General features: G+C 45.9%; 1 protein-coding gene and 1 long non-coding RNA gene across 2 annotated transcripts in view; one reads left to right on the top strand and one right to left on the bottom strand.

Moving 5' to 3' along the window:
- Nucleotides 1-6,923, bottom strand: part of LOC122459191 — a 31,466-nt gene extending 24,543 nt beyond the window's left edge. The window contains exons 1-2 of the long non-coding RNA XR_006279704.1: nt 6,778-6,923; nt 5,926-6,011 (exon numbers count right to left, since the gene is read on the bottom strand). This is a non-coding gene — a long non-coding RNA (uncharacterized LOC122459191). The remainder of the gene's footprint in view (nt 1-5,925; nt 6,012-6,777) is intronic.
- Nucleotides 6,924-13,179: 6,256 nt separating this feature from the next.
- On the top strand, nt 13,180-21,815 carry CST7 (cystatin F). Its single transcript, XM_038396528.2, has 4 exons — nt 13,180-13,365; nt 18,641-18,813; nt 19,604-19,720; nt 20,527-21,815. The coding sequence occupies exons 1-4, from the start codon at nt 13,296-13,298 to the stop codon at nt 20,602-20,604; spliced, it is 438 nt and encodes a 145-aa protein (XP_038252456.1). The 5' UTR covers nt 13,180-13,295; the 3' UTR covers nt 20,605-21,815.
- Nucleotides 21,816-22,062: the final 247 nt, after the last annotated feature.

The following is a 22,062-nucleotide window of genomic DNA, read 5'->3' on the forward strand; positions in this document are numbered from 1 at the left end:
CCTGTTCATCAGTACGACTGCCTGGCCACTTAGCCCTCATTTCGTAGCTGTGCATTTGATTTTTGCTTCCCGAATACTTTGCACTTGTCTTTATTGAATTTCATCTTGTTGATTTCAGACCAATTCTCCAATTTGTCAAAGTTGTTTTGAGTTTTAATCCTGTCCTGCAAAGTGCCTGCCACCCCTCCCAGCTGGGCGCCACCCAGAAATTTTATAAGCGTACTCTCCACTCCATCATTCAAGCTATTAATGAAAATGTGGATAGTATTCATAGATATTAAGGTCAGAAGGGACCATTATGATCATCTAGTCTGACCTCCTGCACAACGCAGGCCACAGAATCTCACCCACCCACTCCTGCGAAAAACTTCTCACCTATGTCTGAGCTACTGAAGTCCTCAAATCGTGGTTTAAAGACTTCAAGGAGCAGAGAATTCTCCAGCAAGTGACCTGTGCCCCATGCTACAGAGGAAGGCAAAAAACCTCCAGGGCCTCTCCAATCTGCCCTGGAGGAAAATTCCTTCCTAACCCCAAATATGGCGATCAGCTAAACCCTGAGCATATGGGCAAGATTCACCAGCCAGATACCCAGGAAAGAATTTTCTGTAGTAATTCAGATCCCATCCCATCTAACATCCCATCACAGGCCATTGGGCCTACTTACCATAAATATTTAAAGATCAATTAATTACCAAAATCATGTTATCCCATCATACCATCTCCTCCATAAACTTATCGAGTTTAATCTTATAGCCAGATAGGTTTTTTGCCCCCACTGCTTCCCTTGGAAGGCTATTCCAAAAGTTCACTCCTCTGATGGTTAGAAACCTTCGTCTATTGTATTGTATTGTTGGATCGTGCACAGGAAATACCATTCCTTGGTATTTCACACTAACCCACTGATCCTGCAGACACTTGCCCTCATGAGTTTGGGGCAGGTCTCATGTATAAAGTTACTTATGTGAATAAGCATTTGCAGGACCAGGACCTTAACGAGTCTCACTCAGAGATCTATTCTGAATTCCCAGTAAAATTCCCAATCTTCACATTCTGAGTAGAGAGACTGGGTATGGCAGTAAACAGAGCACTGGACTAGGAGTCAGGAAACATTCTGTATTCTGGTTTCTGCCCCACACTCGAACTGTATCCTTGGGTAAGTCACTTCACCCGTCCGTGTCCCCTCTAAAAGAAGTATAATGAAACTTACCCACATTGTGTGGGAATAGCACTGAAAGGCTCCAGGAGAGGTCAGGAATCCATGGTGCTAGGCACCACACTGACGCATTGTAAAAATGGTCTCTGCCCCCAAAGAGTTTACAATGCAAACAGCCAAGAGAAAGGGTGGGAGTGGAAACAGAGGCTCAGAGAGAGGAAGTGACTTATCCAAGGCCACCCAGCACGTCAGTGGCAGAGTTGGGAATAAAAATCCAAGTCTCCTGAGTGCACTATTCACTGTTCAGTGACCTCTGATCTAGTCTAATCCCCCTAATTAAAAAGGAATCCACAGATGGAATTCAATACAAATTGCTAATTTACATTTAAAATATCCTTCGGGAGGGAGCAGTTGGCTCTGAGGGTTATTAATGGGCTGAGAAGTTTCCTAAAAGTGGAATGCTTCATCTCACCGAGCGGCTAAAAGTGAACATCAGGATGAAATGAGCAATAAGTGAACCCAGGTGCTATTGTAAAACCAAAAATAACACCTCAATAAAATAAATGTTTCCTTTTTAATGCCACCACTGTGGCTGGAGACAAGCTGGCAGTCACTGCCGTATACAGTTAAAATGTCTGGGCCAGGGAGTGTAGGAGATGTGCAGTCATATAAAAAAAAGAGAAGGGGGCAGGCCGGGGTGAACAATCTGCGTATCCTACAGCCCCGCAGAGAGGAAAGAGCAACACGGTAACAAACAGTGAAGGAACCATGCTTCCCACTATCCCCCCCGCCCACACACACACACACACACAGACACAGAGGCTATGACTTCACTGCAGAAAAGTTGTGGGGGCGTTACTTGAAGGCAGATGCGGGGACAAGGCTGACCTGGATGTCATTACATCCGTGACCCGTGCCTGGGCTCCAGGAGGATTCACGGGTGTGTCTGCAGAGCCACCCGAGAGCAATTGCACCCACTCCCAGGGGACTCAGGCAGCTAGTCGGGGCTGCAGCTGGTGCCCCACAGCCACCCTGCTATCCCCACAACAGGACTCGCACTGCCCAGTGCTACGCAGACACACCCCGAGATCGAGACCTGAAGGGAAAGAGCTCCACGCCAGGCAGCAAAGACAGAGCCCAAGTGTTTGCTCTTGCAGGGCACCATGCTGCTGCTGAGGGAGACAGGGAACAAGGTCTCCTATGGGGCTGGCACGTCTCCACTACAGTCGCTCCAGCTCCGGCTCCAGCTTCCAGGGCTGAGGGATAGAGTGAGGGCAGGAGGAAGCAGTTCTAAGCAGACAGGGCTAGTGGTAGGCGAGAGGCACGGGAAAGTGGGGACAATCATCTCCTGACTCAGTTCCTTCTCCCAGCGGCCCTGGACTTTCCTTCCCCCCCAACTCAGAGCACGCAGGTGGCCCCACCAAACTCCCGAGTCTTAGCCAGTCTTACGGTGAAAGGCGTCCACCAGGGAACACAGCAGCCGAGCTAGTTCTTCTCTAAAGCCGTGTCTACATTCTGCACCTTACGGCAGCACAGCTGTACTGATGCAGCGGTGCCACTGTAAGGTCTCCCATGTAGCCGCTCTACGCCGGCTGGAGAGAGCTCTCCTGTCAGCATAATTAAACCACCCCCAACAAATGGCAGTAGCTATGTTATCAGGAGAGTGTCTCCCGCCAACAGAGCACTGTCCACACCGATGCTATTGCCAGTGAAACTTTTGTCAGTCAGGGGTGTGTTTTTTTCACACCCCTGCCCAACACAAGTTTTACCAACAAAAGTGCTAGCGTAGACAAAGCCTAAGGGCCACAAAAATGCTTAGGGGTATGGAACAGCTTCCCCATGAGGAGAGATTAACAAGACTGGGATTTATCATCTTGTAAAGTGACAGCTAAGGGAGGATAGGATTGAGGTCTATACAATCATGACTATTGTGGAGAAAGTAGATGAGGAAGTATTATTTACTCCTTCTCATAACACAAGAACTAGGGGTCACCAAATGAAATTAATAAACAGCAGGTTTAAAACAAACAAAAGGAAGTATTTTTTCACACAACGCACAGTCAACCTGTGGAACTCTTTGCCAGGGGATGTTGTGAAGGCCAAGACTATAACAGGGTTCAAAAAAGAACTAGATAAATTCATGGAGGACAGGTCCATCAATGGCTATTAGCCAGCATGGGCAGGGAGGGTGTCCCTCACCTCTGTTTGCCAGAAGCTGGGAATGTGCAACAGGGGATGGATCACTTGAGGATTCCCTGTTCTGTTCATTCCCTCTGGGGCACCTGGCACTGGCCACTGTCGGCAGACAGGATACTGGGCTAGATGGATCTTTGGTCTGACCCAGCGTGGTTGCTCTAATGTTCTAAGGGTGTGTTTACACTGCAATCAGAGGTGTGATTGCAGTAGGTGTAGACACACCCCAGCTAACTTTGACCTAGTTAGTGTATGTACCCTGAGCCCAGGGCGAGTGGGCCTAGTCCATGCTGCTGCAGCTTCACTGCCATTGTTACTTGAGCTACATGTCTACACCAGCTGCCATCAGCCCTCTGACTGCAGTGTAGACGTACCCTGGGTGAGAACTTATCCCTTCCTAGCACTCTGCTGAAAGAATACATGCTTTTTAAGGAATAAGTCTGCCAAACACTGAAATTCAGTGACCTCTAAATTAAACCTGGTACCCTAATCCTCTGCACCGCCCAGATCCTTCATTAAAACAAACCCATCTAAAGTCGTCACCCTGGGGACCCCGGCGAAGGCTTGGTAATGTGAAAAAGATTAAAAACAAAACAAAAAAAACCACTATTGACACTGGCAAATGTGTCTTAATTAAAACTTTTCTAAGAATACAAGTGCATCCACTAGCTCCTTTCACTCTCCAAATACATGCAAAAGTTAATGAAATGTATTATTCTTGAAGTCACTATTGTTCCATTAATGCAGTCGGAACATCTAACACTACAAATGAAAAATGAGTTAACTGTATATATGGGGCCAAACTCTGGTCTCATTTACACCAGTGTAAATGTGGAATAACTCCACTGATGTCAACAGACATCAATCTAGATTTACTTTGGCAGCTGAGAATTCGAGCTGGGCTGATTTACATCATCTGAAAATCTGATTCATTTCTTCGAAGTCAAATCCTAGCTGCATGCAGAATGGCATGAAAAATCAGATTTATGTACTGCACGCTTTGCTTCTTCAACAGAAAAACAAGATGAAGATAAGTGCATCATTAGCTCAGTCCTGCATAGATAATAAGGAGAGTGGTTGTTTTTCTTAAATTATCAGGTGCTTCTGTGAATCCTCCCATCTAAAAATCCATATCAGTAGAGACAATCGCAAAGGGCTTGTGATAAATATCAGTTGCTCAAAGGAAAGTAAACAAGATGATTCTGTAGTGCAAGTAATTCACCTCTATTTAATCTAGCCCAATGCAGAAGACTCACAAGTTAGATTTAGAGTAGGTCAGAGAGAACAGTTTGTTTATACCAGATACATTTGTCTATGGATAATAGGTTCACCTTTCTTTTTCAGTTAATATTCAGCTCTGAAAGAGCTGTCTCTCTTACAGATGGATAGAAATCTTTTGAAAAACTATTTACTCCACTCAAAAATGCCCATTTGTGGAAACCAAAACTGCCCATAAAAAAAGGTCAGTTTTGACAAATCTCCCGACTTGAAATATTTCTGGGGGGAAAAAACATTTTGAAATTGACAGAACATCCTCTTTTGACATTTTCAAAATAAAAAAGCTTTGTTTTTCAAGTCAAAGTGATTTTTCCTTTTGAAATTTTAGCTAAGCTAGACAACAACAACAAAAACAGTTGTAAAGAAAAAAAAAAGAAAAAAGGTCAGAATTGAAACAAAACATTTTGATTGACTCAAAACCGAAAACTTTTCTGAAGCAACAACAACACAATTCAATTTCTTGTCCTGATTTGAGACAGGAAAAATATTTGAACTCTTGAAAATTCTCACAGGGCAGGAAGATGATTTCCCACCCAGCCCCGGTCTCATGCAAAGGGTCCCTGCACCTAAAGAAACTCTTACCGAATGTAAGATTATGGAGCAGAAAACACCCCTTGGGGCACCCTGTGTGCCTCATAGAAACCACAGAACCATAGAAATGTCAGGCTGGAAGGGTCCTTGAGAGATTATCTAGTGCCTCCCTCTGCAATGAGACAGGACCAAGTAAACCTAGACCATCCCTGACAGGTGTTTGTCCAACCTGTTCTTCAAAACCTCCAGTGATGGGAATCATGTTTATCTGCAGGAGACATTCTGCACTGGTTTCAACAGTTAATATTTCCAGATAAGGTGGGCAGATCAATGTTAATGGTGCCAGGGGGTTGAAATAAGAAGACTCACTATTTGAAACTGGCCTTATCTGACATGTACGCTCAGATCAGGAACAATACTGTTGCACTTTGCATTGCAAAATGAGAATGCCACGTGAAAACAGTTGGAGTATTTCCTTAGAATGCTACAGGCCAAATTCCATCCTTGGATACATGCTTGTTACTCCCAGTGGAACAAGAATGAGCTGCAAAATGCCTTGGAGAGGAAAATATGGGTCCAGTTGTGATCAAATACATTAATTGTTGTTGTTATGCTGTGCATCAGTCAGTCACACTGCCTCATTGAGTCTGTTGAGCATGGTGGCTGTCATCCATTCAGGCTAAATGAAGGAACAATTAAATGTCTCTATGGTTAGTACTAGCGGATACAATAGGAAACTACTGCCCAGGGATCAGACCATATATACAAACCTGGACAGTGGCAGGGCTATGAAGTCCAAGGGATTTCCTGCGATTCTGATAACAAGCACAGGGGCAGGAGATTCATTGGACTGCACCTGTGTGAGAAAAAGCCGGGAAAGAGAGTTTTGGGCAAAGTGCTAGCTGGAGAGGCTTGGAACTGTGAGCAAAAAAACTAGCTCTTGTTGTTTGCTATAATCCTGGTCATTTACAAAGAACAAACAAAGTCCTTTTCCCTTAACACGGTAGGCACCAAGGAAATACCCAAATTCTTATCAATTTTGCCTACTAACAGAAAAAAAACCCCTAAGGCCTTGAATATGGGTAATGCTTAGGCCCAAATACTATGATTATGAGGATTACTATAACTCTTCTACCAGGTTTTGTCAGCTGCAAAAACAGCCAGATTCAACTTTCTAGGAGCTCCTTTTCAAAAACCTTAAACAACACTACCTCACACCCCCATCTAGAAACCTGGGACACTACACAGGCCTGCATGCCCTTGAGGGGCAAAACTTCCCCACTCACAATCACTGAGTCCAGGGGTTTAAAACAAACAATGTTATTGGGAGGTTTCAGAGTAGCAGCCGTGTTAATCTGTATTCGCAAAAAGAAAAGGAGGACTTGTGGCACCTTAGAGACTAACAAATTTATTTGAGCATAAGCTTTTGTGAGGAAAGGAAAAGGGGGGACAACAGACTAAATTTGGGAAAACCAGCAGCAATTAATAAATTAACACTATTAGGCAAGACTCTACCCTGCCCCAGGCTGTCTTAACACTAGCCCCAACCTCAGTTGTCTTCTGGCACTTGTGAGTGGCTGGTGCATTACAGCCATGTCCCTCCTCCCCAGTCCCCCACTCACAGTTTGTACTCTTGGGTTGGTGGAGTCCAAAGACGCTAGAAGGTCAGGGCTGCTCTGGGGGCTCTACCTAGCCGGGGTGACTTCAGCTTTCATTGCTACTACTCTACAGCTCACCTGGAAGCTGCCTCAGACCTCCTGTTTCTAGCAGTCTCAGCTCAGCGAAGACTGATGGCAATATCTCAGGTTTCAGAGTAGCAGCCGTGTTAGTCTGTATTCGCAAAAAGAAAAGGAGTACTCGTGGCACCTTAGAGACTAACAAATTTATTAGAGCATAAGCTTTCGTGAACTACAGCTCACTTCATCGGATGCATTTGGTGGAAAAAACAGAGGAGAGATTTATATACACACACACAGAGAACATGAAACAATGGGTTTATCACACACACTGTAAGGAGAGTGATCACTTAAGATAAGCCATCACCAGCAGCAGGGGGGGGAAAGGAGGAAAACCTTCCATGGTGACAAGCAAGGTAGGCTAATTCCAGCAGTTAACAAGAATATCAGACAGGTTTCAGAGTAGCAGCCGTGTTAGTCTGTATTCGCAAAAAGAAAAGGAGTACTTGCATGCATCCGATGAAGTGAGCTGTAGCTCACGAAAGCTTATGCTCTAATAAATTTGTTAGTCTCTAAGGTGCCACAAGTACTCCTTTTCTTTTTAAGAATATCAGAGGAACAGTGGGGGGGGGGGGGGAGGGAGAAATACCATGGGGAAATAGTTTTACTTTGTGTAATGACTCATCCATTCCCAGTCTCTATTCAAGCCTAAGTTAATTGTATCCAGTTTGCAAAAAAATTCCAATTCAGCAGTCTCTCGTTGGAGTCTGTTTTTGAAGCTTTTTTGTTGAAGGATAGCCACTCTTAGGTCTGTGATCGAGTGACCAGAGAGATTGAAGTGTTCTCCAACTGGTTTTTGAATGTTATAATTCTTGACGTCTGATTTGTGTCCATTCATTCTTTTACGTAGAGACTGTCCGGTTTGGCCAATGTACATGGCAGAGGGGCATTGCTGGCACATGATGGCATATATCACATTGGTAGATGCGCAGGTGAACGAGCCTCTGATAGTGTGGCTGATGTGATTAGGCCCTATGATGGTATCCCCTGAATAGATATGTGGACAGAGTTGGCAACGGGCTTTGTTGCAAGGATAGGTTCCTGGGTTAGTGGTTCTGTTGTGTGGTGTGTGGTTGCTGGTGAGTATTTGCTTCAGGTTGTGGGACTGTCTGTAAGCAAGGACTGGCCTGTCTCCCAAGATCTGTGAGAGTGATGGGTCATCCTTCAGGATAGGTTGTAGATCCCTGATGATGCGTTGGAGAGGTTTTAGTTGGGGGCTGAAGGTGATGGCTAGTGACGTTCTGTTATTTTCTTTGTTGGGTCTGTCCTGTAGTAGGTGACTTCTGGGTACTCTTCTGGCTCTGTCAATCTGTTTCTTCACTTCAGCAGGTGGGTATTGTAGTTGTAGGAATGCATGATAGAGATCTTGTAGGTGTTTGTCTCTGTCTGAGGGGTTGGAGCAAATGCGGTTGTATCATAGAGCTTGGCTGTAGACAATGGATCGAGTGGTATGATCTGGATGAAAGCTAGAGGCATGTAGGTAGGAATAGCGGTCAGTAGGTTTCCGATATAGAGTGGTGTTTATGTGACCATCGCTTATTAGCACCGTAGTGTCCAGGAAGTGGATCTCTTGTGTGGACTGGTCCAGGCTGAGGTTGATGGTGGGATGGAAATTGTTGAAATCATGGTGGAATTCCTCAAGAGCTTCTTTTCCATGGGTCCAGATGATGAAGATGTCATCAATGTAGCGCAAGTAGAGTAGGGGCATTTGGGGACGAGAGCTGAGGAAGCGTTGTTCTAAGTCAGCCATAAAAATGTTGGCATACTGTGGGGCCATGCGGGTACCCATCGCAGTGCCGCTGACTTGAAGGTATACATTGTCACCAAATGTGAAATAGTTATGGGTCAGGACAAAGTCACAAAGTTCAGCCACCAGGTTAGCCGTGACAGTATCGGGGATACTGTTCCTGACGGCTTGTAGCCCATCTTTGTGTGGAATGTTGGTGTCGAGGCTTCTACATCCATAGTGGCCAGGATGGTGTTTTTAGGAAGATCACCAATGGACTGTAGTTTCCTCAGGAAGTCAGTGGTGTCTCGAAGATAGCTGGGAGTGCTGGTAACGAAGGGCCTGAGGAGGGAGTCTACATAGCCAGACAATCCTGCTGTCAGGGTGCCAATGCCTGAGATGATGGGGCGTCCAGGATTTCCAGGTTTATGGATCTCGGGTAGCAGATAGAATACCCCAGGTCGGGGCTCCAGGGGTGTGTCTGTGCGGATTTGTTCTTGTGCTTTTTCAGGGAGTTTCTTGTGCAAATGCTGTAGTTTCTTTTGGTAACTCTCAGTGGGATCAGAGGGTAATGGCTTGTAGAAAGTGGTGTTGGAGAGCTGCCTAGTAGCCTCTTGTTCATACTCTGACCTATTCATGATGACGACAGCACCTCCTTTGTCAGCCTTTTTGATTATGATGTCAGAGTTGTTTCTGAGGCTGTGGATGGCACTGTGTTCTGCATGGCTGAGGTTATGGGGTAAGTGATGCTGCTTTTCCACAATTTCAGCTCGTGCACGTCGGCGGAAGCACTCTATGTAGAAGTCCAGTCTGCTGTTTCGACCTTCAGGAGGAGTCCACCCAGAATCCTTCTTTTTGTAGTGTTGGCAGGAAGGTCTCTGTGGGTTAATATGTTGGTCAGAGGTGTGTTGGAAATATTCCTTGAGTCTGAGACGTCGAAAATAGGATTCTAGGTCACCACAGAACTGTATCATGTTCGTGGGGGTGGAGGGGCAAAAGGAGAGGCCCCGAGATAGGACAGATTCTTCTGCTGGGCTAAGAGTATAGTTGGATAGATTAACAATATTGCTGGGTGGGTTACGGGAACCATTGTTGTGGCCCCTTGTGGCATATAGTAGTTTAGATAGCTTAGTGTCCTTTTTCTTTTGTAGAGAAGCAAAGTGTGTGTTGTAAATGGCTTGTCTAGTTTTTGTAAAGTCCAGCCACGAGGAAGTTTGTGTGGAAGGTTGGTTCTTTATGAGAGTATCCAGTTTTGAGAGCTCATTCTTAATCTTTCCCTGTTTGCTGTAGAGGATGTTGATCAGGTGGTTCCACAGTTTCTTTGAGAGTGTGTGGCACAAGCTGTCAGCATAGTCTGTGTGGTATGTAGATTGTAATGGATTTTTTACCTTCAGTCCTTTCGGTATGATGTCCATCTGTTTGCATTTGGAGAGGAAGATGATGTCTGTCTGTATGTAAAACTATTTCCCCATGGTATTTCTCCCTCCCACCCCACCCCCCACTGTTCCTCTGATATTCTTGTTAACTGCTGGAATTAGCCTACCTTGCTTGTCACCATGAAAGGTTTTCCTCCTTTCCCCCCCCACCCCACCCCCCCCCCCCCCGCTGCTGGTGATGGCTTATCTTAAGTGATCACTCTCCTTACAGCGTGTATGATAAACCCATTGTTTCATGTTCTCTGTGCGTGTATATAAATCTCTCCTCTGTTTTTTCCACCAAATGCATCCGATGAAGTGAGCTGTAGCTCACGAAAGCTTATGCTCTAATAAATTTGTTAGTCTCTAAGGTGCCACAAGTACTCCTTTTTTTTTTTAGCAATATCTCAGACGCTGACTATAACCCCTACCATGAGGCAGGGACCTCCAGTCAAAAAGAACCCACCTACTCTTTTTTTTCTTCTCCCGCTCCTTTTCTTAGCCTTACCCTGACTCCCTTACCCAGACCTTCCTGACGTTAGTCTCGGTCAAGGTGACCCTGGCACATGTGGTGTGCACCTCTTGTCCCTTCACTTCCCACTGGGGTCAGTAATGGTTTATAAGCCCCAAACTCAAAACTTCCCTGGATTTTAACCAAAATGCCCCAAACTGTTCCATAACTGAAATGCTAATGAGGCCTGGCCCACACAGTCACCTCCCCTTGTTCTCCAGCTGAGAGCTCCCCTTTGGAGTCCCAGCCCATCTGCAATTCTCACATAGCTTTGGGCCACTTTTCTTCCTGTTCACCAGCAATGTGAACAGAGCTCCCTGTTCTCCAGGGCTTCAGGCCTATGGCTTACATGACAGCAGCACCTAGAGGCCCCGTTGTGCTAAGCACTGTACCTACATAGCATACAAGACAGTGCCTGCTAGGAAGAGCTTGCAGTCTAAACAGCCAAGACAAACAGAGAGTGTGAGACACAAAGTATTGCCTCCGTTTCACAGGTGAGGAACTGACGCACAGAGGAATGAAGTGACTTGTTCAAGGGACACAGGGAGTCCAGGAAAAGAAGGAACCCAGGAGTTCTGGATCCAATGCCAGAGTCCCAACCACAGACCCATCCTTCTTGTGTCACTTAAGCAAAAGCTGCCCAATAAAAGAGAAAGAACACATGGAGGGAGTATGGGGGTGAGATTAACACAATATTACCTGCAAAATTAATGCTAGCACTGGTTGATTTAGCTGTTGCTTCCTGGGGAAAAGAACTGGAGAAACTTATTCAGTGCAGTAATAAACAGGTCACTTAGATGAGATTATTATCATCATAAACTGTAAATTAGCAATCTTTATGTAAAAAGAAGAAAAGCGATGTGTCAGGGGGCATAAATCAACTCTTCGTAAGCACACCAACTCTGCTTCTTTATATCCTATCGTAAGAGATTCCTTATAAGGAATGATGGATACCTCACTCCACAGTGTAAGGGTAGAGAGGAGTTCCGGTGCCATACCAGACCAAGAACGCAGACCAAGAAGTTGGTTCATTTCACCAGCCCTTGGGTATGGCCAGCATGGACGGCAGGGTCTTCCATAGACAACCAGCCCAACCTGCCAGTAGAGTGAAACAGTTCAAAATCTCTGCTCCACTCAAAGTTTGCTCTTGATTCTACATGGAAGGTGAACGGAGGCTACAGTGAGGAGTGTCAGTGTAAAATTCTAAAGAGAGGGACTCAAAGCCTGGAGCATGGCAGGTTTACCACCTCACAAGGCACCCTCTCTAAACACAAACCTCCCAATTAAATCCAGCTGACTGCAGTAAATTGCCCTCTACCTCCCTCAAGTGGGTCAGTACTAGAGACAGTTTATTTCCAGCTCTATTACAAAGAGAAATCAAAAGGAAAAAGGTCTGGTTGCTTCAAACTTCCTGCTCCTTCTCTGGACCCAAACCAGACCTGTTTCAGCTTCACTGTTCTGTAGTTACGTTCTCCCCCAGCAAAAGCCTGAGAAAAAAGATGAGCTATGAACTGTGCCCTAGAAGAAACAGACTCAGGCTCTCCGCCGAGAATGCCTGGCCCCCGGTTCCCTAATATTGATTTAAACCAAAGGTCTGTCCAGTCCTGTACAGCAGCTGATCTTAGCTCATGGTGTCTCACAGGGTACATCTACACTGCAAGAAAATTAAAACCCGGCAGCATGTTTCAGAGCCCAGGTCAACTGTCTCAGGCTCACGAGACTGGTGCTATGGGGCTAAAAGCAGCAGGATAGATGCCCCCACTTGGGCTGGAGTCCGGGCTCTGACACCCAGCCGGAGGGTGGGTGTCAGAGCCCAGGCTTAGATCCGAGTGGGAACGTCTACACTGCTCTTTTAGCCCCGTAGCACAAGCCCCGTGAGCCTAAATTAGCTGACCTGGGCTCTGAGACTCTGCGTCAGGGGATGGGAGCTATATTATGCACTGACTTTGGAGACAACCCCCAGAACCTCTACTGGCTCTCTGCTGAGAATTGCCCCGTTACCTCATTTCCCATCCCATCCCCCCACCCCAGCTAGCATGCTGCCTCCTTCCTTTGTCCCTGGGCGGGTCCCATGAGTAGTACCTGCGTGGCACTAAATAGGCTGCTGCATAGCCGCACAGTTTACAAGGAATTTAGGTCCTGGGGTCAGTTTTGTTCAACATCTTCATTAATAATCTGGATGATGGGATGGATTATACCCTCAGCAAGTTTGCGGCCAACACTAAGCTGCGGGGAGGCAGGTACTACTACCTGCCTCCTTCCTTTGGGCCTCACACCCCTTCCAGCTCCCCAGGCACCCCCATGAATGTGGGGAATTCCATATCCCCCATCAGCTGCAAATCTCCTCTCCCGCTACGGGCTAGAGACACTCTGTCAGTTCCTGCCCCGCCTGCTCTTCACATCCAGTGAGAGGCAGAGAGCTGTTTTCCTTTTTCCATATGCTCACATGGACGTAGGGTTTATACCCCGTGTGCATTTGTACCAGGTGAAGGTTCAAAGTAACTACCCCTCATCCCCTGGATGTAGCCATGTTGCCCAGGAGTCACTGATACAGTTGCTATTCAAAGTGTCAAGTCATCAACAGAAGACAAAGTTAATGATAGACCTGTGGTCAATTTGTGTATGTATGTATGTGCGTGTTCCTCCAGCAGCCAATGGGAGCTCTCAGATAGGCAGATCTTCCTCCTTGTGGGGAGCAGCCTGTTCTCTGACTGAAATACTCTTCACTTGCATCTCTGCTGAGCTGGTAGCGATGAGTTTTGGCTGGGACTTGGCTCTGCTTTGCTATTTAAGTCTATGGGACTTAGCCAGGACCTCTAATGGTAAGATCAGAAAATAACTTCAATCTTCTTTAAGCTTAAGGTTTGCTGACCTTGTATGTGCATATACATATATGTGATGTTTGTGTGAATAATATCTGAGAGCCAAGTCTTTCTCTTTCTGAACTCCAGTGTGTCGCAGCTATTGTCTGAATGCAGGTGAGTTATGTTTCCATACGTAACTTCAACTGCTCCATAGCATTTCCCTACCTATATCAAAGTGTGATCTGAGGAGACTTGTCTAATAATTCTAAAGTCAACTTGTGTTTTTAATTTATATCAGAGTCTAACCTCTCCACAACCTTGATTATTAACTGTAAAGACAGCATGTCACAATTACAGGCTGGCAGTGGAGTGATTAGCAGACTCTAATGAAGCATTCTTTTGGCTCCTTGCGTACTCTGCTGATCCAGGAAACTCTCTTGATTACCGCTAGCCTTAAATCTTTAGAGTGGTAACTTCAAAGGAGCTTTGTTTTTTAAGACTTGTATTTTTATTTTGATACTGATGCAGAGAAAAGGTGATTGGGGCTCCTATGGTTTCTGGTAACACATTGCTAGATGAATTGATGGCTCTCTGCTTCAGCTGTGGTTTCCTTCTGGGTTTGAAGAGGGCTGCAAAGGTCTGCTTCTTTTTAAGCGTCTGAATAAAAAGTGGCCTTGTTCCTCAAAGTAAGAGAGGAAAATTGTCCTCTTCTTACAAATCTACATCTACCCAGATCTTCCCCAGCAAGGAACGCATTTAATGTCTATCTGAGTTTGCACCTCTATTCTTTTCACCAATGCACAAAGCTTAGTAAGGTTAGCTTCATATACCAGCCTCATTCCTCCAAATAAGAAATCACATCTGGGCCTCAGCTGCAGAATTTGGATCTGAATTTTATGAGGCCCAACATTTAGGGTGCAAGCATCTAACGGCCTGATTCTCAGTCTGTGGAAACTGCCTCTAAGGATGATCTCTGTGTAGAGAGGCACCCCTGCTGATGCAAGGGCTTTGTGATGGCTTTGCTCCAGGGGTATGAGGAGTGGGGCTGCAGAGCACTGGACCCCTTTTCTATACTTCTCAGGACCTGTGAGGAGGAGAGCACAAGTCAGGGTAGCCCCAGAGCTGCTCTAACTTACCATGGAGGACAAGGCCCACACCATCCCTGAATATGGAGAGTACTTAAGGCCATTTCAATGCACCCAGTCAGGCCCTGAGCACTTAGCGCATCTCTATAAGAATGGACACCTGTGGCTCAGTTTGGGGTGGTTGTGTTTAACTCCGCCTAAGGAAAGGTGGCAACCTTACAGCTGGTACCCTCTAGCTTTTGGGCCTCTCGTTGTCTTTGAACAATAGGTCCTTAAGGGGTAGGGACTGAGCAAGTCAAGATACAGTCACTCTCTTCCTGCTCTCCCATCTGGGAAGTAAAAGCTGACGTGGATAGAAGATGGGGAGATGGAAATACAAGCATTTGATTGCCCCGGTAGGGTGACCACCCGTCTGTTCTAGCCTACAAAGGTTGTTATACCATGCTTATCACTGCAGTATCTGAGTGCTTTCCGGTCGTGCATTAAGCACCCTGATTAACATCTGCCTTGTGACTGTTCTCTGTTCCTCTCCCCAGGGCGAGAAGTGGGGCTAGAGCCTAGAACAGTTAACTAGCTCCGGCCAGAGTGTCGTGTGTCTCGCTAACACCTAGGAACAGAGGTGTCATTTGCTTTGGGGGAAGAGGGACAGTTGCCCTGCCCCAGACCTCGGTTTGTGTCCCCTCCCCACAACTCCTCATAGGTCTGTGTGTCTTCCACTTTCCCCCTGCCCCCACCCCAGCTGTGCAGGCTGTAACAGAATCACATTGCATGTTCTATATGCTAACTCCACTTTATCCCCCTGAATCTTTCTGAAATGACTCCCCTGCCCAGGACAGGCTGGAATGGGATTGCCTTTTCCCCCTGCAGCCATCAGTGAGGCTATAACCTTTCCATTAAAACTGCCATGGGGCCTGGCACAGCTAGTCAGCAGCCACAGGGCTACACACGAAAGACGTGGTTACGTGTATAGAACCTATCAAGGTGTCTTTAGCCTATTGGCTAAAATCCAACTGGGCTGCAATCCACTCCAGTACACGGCCCTGTTACGTGTATGACCCTTGTTACTGTAGTATGTCAGCAGCACCTCACAATACTTCTGGGAGCTGGGGGAGCTGCTTATTTCCCTTTCACAGGTGGGAGACTGAGGCTCAGAGAGCCTGATCATGTGGACTGAGCTCCAGGTCTCCCAGAGAGTCTGTGGTACAGCAGAGACTGGAAGTAGGGTCTCGTGAGCCCCACCCTAGTGCCCTACCAATGATCCATCCTGCCTCTGACCTGTGGCTTGGTATTTTAGGGAATGCAGCTTCAGTTGTGCATCGATGAACAATCCAGGCCAGCAGGAGGACCTCCCCAATCCCGCATACCCCCTCTGCACAAAGGAGAGGCAACTCAGGTCCTATATTCAGGGTCGGGACTGACCTTGCCAGGAAGGTTGTGGTGTTGGAGTCGTAGCTATGGCTACATCACTTGATGTGAATTATGGGCTTCGGGCTGGGCAAACTGGTTCCGATGGAATAACTGGCCTGCTGGGAGACCTTGGGCAAGTCACTTCACCATCCTCTGCCTCAGCTTCCACATCTGTAAAGTGGGGATAATGATGCTGACCTCCTTCATGACATGCTTTGAAATCTATGGATGAAAAGTGCTATATCAGAGCTACGGATGATGAGGACTATTATTATTAGTGCAATTAACTCTGCAGTGCCCTGTGCCTGTGGTTGAGATATATGACACACACACCAGCCTGTAATATTTCTGTTGCAGCCTGTTCTAGTGAGACTCCCAAGAGATGAGATCAGACTCAGTCAGCTTGAGGTTTGCCCACCATCACTTGCAAACCATAAACTTTTTGTACAAATCACTTTTGAATCATACAAAGATACCATCTCTCTGTGTCCGTCTCCCCATGCACCAAGGTTACTTATGTGTTTCTAATGTGCCCACTGCTTGGGGTATCCGGGCAGCCTTCCTTCATCTGAAAGGAAACTTAATCTGTCCAATATGATCAGTTAGAAGCTGGAGTCATAGTTTAGAGACTTCTTTTGACACTGGCCTCCCCTTTTTTCAAGGCAGGACATTTAAAGCTTTTCATGTGCCTTTTATGTGATTCCCTAGCCAGGCAGAGAGCTCTTTCACCACTCTTAAAAGAGGCTGTGACTCAATAGCTGTCAGTGAGCGTTAAGCCACAATGGGGTCGCTAGCTGTGAACAAGAGGAAGAGGTTACCAGGTTCCTCCTACAGACACAGGGCTAATATCTACACCAGCCCTGAACACCATCAGTTTTTCCATGCAGAACTAATCAAATAACTGTATCAACCACCCAGGGCCAGTAAAGTTTTACCAAAACAGATCAGAGCTTCGCCCCGGCATCCTGCCTTGGGCAGTGGCCTAGAAATGATGCTGCCAGGGACAGTTAATTCACATATTCCATTGGTGGCGCTAGTTAACTCTGCAATGCTGAGTCAGGGAGGGGCATTGCTGCCTTAATATCCTGAAGGGGAGGAAGAGTAGCCCAGTGGTTAGGGTACAAGCCAAGTCTTGGCAGACCTGGGTTCAAGACCCTGCTCTGCCCTGGATTTCCTGTGTCACTTTGCCTCCCTGTGCCTCAGCTCTCCATCTGTAAAAACGGGGATAATGCACTGTCTGAGCTCACAGGGGTGACATGAGGTACAATAAAAACAGAGGTGTTCAGATACCATTATAGTGAGGGGCTATTAAGTACCTTGGATAGATCCTTCTACTCCTTGAAGGTGAGATTACCCTTATTTTAACATGTATTATGGAGTTGCAGCAGCAGCTTTATAGTTAAGAGCTTAATGCTGCAAATACTTATTATGTAATAATAAGTTTACTCATACAAATAAAAGTTAGTCACATAAGATGTTTCCAAGGCTGGGGCCTCAGATTGTAAATCAGTTTCCATTTGAATCTGGATTTCTTCCCCTTCTACACCCTTCACTTGTTCAGTTCTTTCCAAATTTGAAACAGCTGCCTACAGACCAAGTACTTGTGGCTGGTGGCAGATGAGAAATATCCTCATGAGGGGGCACGGGCAGTTAATTTGACAAACCATCTAGAAGTTATGAGGTGTAGCAAAAAGATGGAGTTTTTCATCCTTTTTAATAAAAGTTTGATCTGCTCATAACTCAGATGACTGCAAGCTTGTTTCACATCTTGATCCCCAGCAAAATATATATATATATATATATATGTATTTGGCATCTCTCAATTCTTTTGTTATGTCCCCATCAGCAGCATAAATTCATGCTTGATTGGAAGAAGGGGAAGGTAAATTGTGCAAAGAATCTTAAAGAGCTGGGTAGGCAGATAAAGGAGAATTTGGTGTTCTCTTTCATATGCATTGTAACGAGTGCATGTTCACTTCACATGCATTGTCTAATGCTTCACAGCAATGTGATCTAATTGTGTTCTCAGTGTAAACTGTTTTAATAACACTTATTTTTCTCTGTGGCTTGGTGCTGATGAGAGACTTAGGTGTGAAAGACAAGTTGGAGGAGACCCAGACTTAATTTTTACAGTAAATCAGCACAAGCTGTGTGTGAGAGCAACTTTCAGAGCCAGATCCTCAGCTGGGATAAATCAACATAATCAACAGAACTGTGGTGATTTACACCAATTAAGGATCTGGCCCTTAATTTCTTTCTCTGGCCCTTGCTCATGCTACAAAACTCTCAGGAGCCTCGGCACACAACTGGAAATGTTGCATTTTCCCATATTTTAGAAATAAGTGTTAGTTTTGCAGATACATTATCATAAAGGACTCTTCTGCAGTGAATTGAGTTAATTTGTACCATAACCTCTCACTCACATGCATCCATCTGTCTGTTTTGAACAGTGAATGCTATCAAGTGTAAATGCCTCTAAAATTGCTCCAAAAAGAGAACCCTCCCATTGAATCCACAATGAGACAACAGTCCTGGGATCTTAGATAAGTGTTTTGAACATGGAGCTAAGTAGGATATTTCATAAGCTTCTAGAAACCAATTATGATGAAACCGCACCTTTCAGCCAGCAGCTGCAAAATAGCAGCCCCGGTACAAGAAACATGCCCCCTCTGAGAAGGTAGTTTAATCTAAGGGGGCAGATGTCACACTGGAGTGGTGGCAGAGTGGGGTTAATCTGGAGACATACTGTGTTCTCTGACCCTGCACAGTGTTTATAATGGAGCATGTTTCTGGCATTCTAGTTCTCTACCTGGAGAAACCGAATTCAACCACCAGACCTGGATTTCCCAGACCCATGAACCCCAATGACCCTGGAGTTCGCAGAGCCACTCGCTTTGGGGTTTATCGCTATAACAACAGCTCAAATGACATTTTTCTATTCAAAGAGTCTCGTATAACCAAAGCAATGGTGCAGGTAAGCACACAGCTTGGTCACATAGAAAATGTTTCTGACTCAGCCTAAATAAGTTAAGAGTAGTGAGGTCTTCTTCTGCTCTTGCCAATACAAGCAGGAGTATTCATATTCCTCACTCAGCAGCTGTAACTCGGTGCTGTCCCTGTCGCTCTACTGCCTTCAGTCAGGCATCTGGCCCCTGGGGCTTGCAGTGAAATAGCTCATTCTCATATCAACAGTTAGAAGTATTTTGACTCTTTTTAAAAAAAGATTTCCCCCCCGCCCTGGGGAAGATAACAAAGCAAAGATTATTAGCCAGGATTGCTGCACTGAGCTTCCTCGAAGGCAATCAGTAAAAGACGCCACAGGATTCAGGTGCTGGTCTGTAATTCAGCCTAGATCCCACAGAATTGACAAATGAAATCTTGTTTTCCGCCTCGTTCCCAGCAGACACTTCCCCAGTCCCACTGCAGTGATCAGGTTGTCCTAAGCACCTGCTTTTCAATGCTGTATTTGGACAGTGTAAGCTCTTTGGGAGAGGGCCTTAGACATATGTACAGCACCTAGCACCATAGGCTCTGACCCCAGGTTCCCCCTTAACCCCAAAGCCTCCGAGTAATAGCTTATTCTCCCAAGGGGCATTGTTTGGCACACCTAGAACATACACTGTGTAGTTGGTTTAGACCAAGTACCCAGTTCTTGTTCCATAGTCCAGTGCTCTGACTCCTTTTGGATACATCTGATCTCTTCTCCCTACTCTGCCCCACCCCTTCTCCTCTCTATTAACTAACCTGGAAACTGCTTCCTCTAGGTTGTCAGAGGGCTGAAATACATGCTAAATGTGGAAATTGGACGGACAGTGTGTGACAAGAGGGAACACTCCAACTTGGACAGCTGCAACTTTCAGAAGAAGAAAAATCTGCAACAAGTAGAACAAGTTTCATTTTCTCTTTCCCCTGGGATTGCTTTGTAACTACATTTTTAAGTTCATGGGAGTACAGGTCCTGAAGTCAAGGGGAGTCTTTTGACTAGATTCAACAGGCATTGGATCACAGTCAATAAGGCCCCAATCCTGCAAACATGCCTGTGCGTCACACTTGATTTGCAGTGGGATGACTCTCACCAGTTCATATATACACACAATAGCAATTTCTGTTTCACACCCTTCACAAGACTCAAGTCTACAGGGCTTCGATGAGAGGGTTTTATCAGTTCTGAGTGGGATTTTTCATTGCCTTCAATGGGAGCAGAGCTGGGCCATTGTGGAGCACTCTGGAAAGTTCCACCCAAGATCTGTAGGGAGAAGATTTCCTGGAGGACAGATGCAACTTTATTATGCACGCATCCTTCCCCAGCCCTCCTGGAGAGCCATTCATGGTATAGACTTCACCAGCAGCAGGGGAAAGAACTGCTACATGCTTAACCTACAAGCAAGGATTCTTTACCCCCTCATATACTCCTGCTAGGATACTGGTTAAATGGCCTGCTGAAAGGCTAATGACCATTTTGTAAGGCCAGGAACCTGGCTTAGCAGATGCTTTAACCATCACTTAGGGCACAGATCCTCAACCTGGGGCCCGGGGGTCATGTCCACCTTCCCTTTCCTTATGGCTAGAGGGGAGGAAAGTCTCCAAACTTTTCTGCTGTAACATGGGGCCACAGTCTGGAAAAGGCTGAGAATTAGTGACACATGGGTTGAATTTGGAAGCCTTACGTGTTGTTTTCTGCTTGCAGATGTTCAGATGCTATTTTGAGGTCTGGACTATCCCCTGGCTACAGCAAGTCCAAGTGCTGCTTGCTCTCTGTCACTGATCCAACTTCCCCGGCCACACTGTCCTCAATGCACTCGCAGCGAGGATTTTGATACTGTTTTCTGTTAGCAGCAGAGACCAGTGAAGAATTGCTGCAAAGAGATCATTCCAATGAATGGCTGATTTTCAAGTACGACTCTTTGGGAAGATAGTTGAAAAAGTCTACACCGCAAAACCCACCAAGTGACATGATCTTAATGAATCAAGTTATTATTTACTGCTGTCCAGCTAAGGCATTTTGACAAATTAACTGACCTGTAGATGACAGCTTTATTTCTCCAATTGACACTGGCCCACCAGTCAGATGGAAAGTAAACTAGATTCTGGCTGCATTAGCTGAAACATTCACATACAGTCTAAATGGACCACAGTGATCAGCTATCTATAACTTCAGCTGCTGTATGGCAGAAATGACACAAACTAGGCAGCACTTACACATTATCAACAATAACCTATCCATGCACATGATGAGAGATCGTAGGGTAAATGCTGTTTGCAATTCTAAGAGGAATAAAATGTCAATCATTCTATATAAAGACATGCACAGTTCTATTTTACTGAACTTGGATACTTGATTTTTTTTAATTCCTCTGGGAATTAAGCTACAGTCTGTTCAATGTCCAGTTATTCACCTTTTCCACTTTAAATGTGGGTTGGCAAGAACTCAAGTCTAAGAGGATGAATCAGCTCCTAATGGCACTTGATAGCCCTTCATCGCTCACTCTTCTCATCGGAGCTTCACTAGGAATGGCCAGACCCATTGGGCCATCAGCCAGGGCCAGACCCCATACCACATACTCTGAAACCATGAGTCTCTGATGCCTGAAGTAATGGACTAAGGCAGAGATGGTCAAAGTATTTAGGTGCCTAACTCTCCTTGAACTCAATATGAGATAAGTGTCTAAACACCTTTGGAGGAGCTCAGCCCTATGTCCTCTAGCCGTAGCAGCCTCCAATCTTATCTAGACCAGCCACAAGAGGGGGACAAGGACCCACCCTCCCATATTCTGAAGTTCCTCCTTCTTTCAAACACCTCCCTGCATCCCTAGAGCAGCCTGTGGCACTCAATCCTCTTTCACGCTGCAGCAGGAGCGCCCGTCTTGGCAAACAGCTTCACTTTGACATGGGCTTCTGCCTCCAGCCACCACTTAGACTTGGCAGACCCCACAAAGCCAGTGGAGACTGAGTAGGGGCAGGATGGAACCCACATCATGGCAGCCTGCCCCTAGCGTAGTTCAAAGGCCTCTGTTCCCATTGAGCCCTCGTGAGCCCTGTGGCAGGATGCCCACCCTAAGCTGGTCACAAGTGACCACCAGACGTGTCTCAATAGGTGCATGGTACAGCCCCAGATACTAGCCAGTCAGAGCTGCAGGTCACCAGCTGCCAACATCCCTGGTCTCTTGTAGTTGGAAAGGAGCCTCATGCTTATTCCCCGTTAGCTGGTACTTTGCATGGAGGT

This window comes from Dermochelys coriacea, chromosome 3 (assembly GCF_009764565.3).
Source record: "Dermochelys coriacea isolate rDerCor1 chromosome 3, rDerCor1.pri.v4, whole genome shotgun sequence".
Lineage (NCBI taxonomy): Eukaryota > Metazoa > Chordata > Testudines > Dermochelyidae > Dermochelys > Dermochelys coriacea.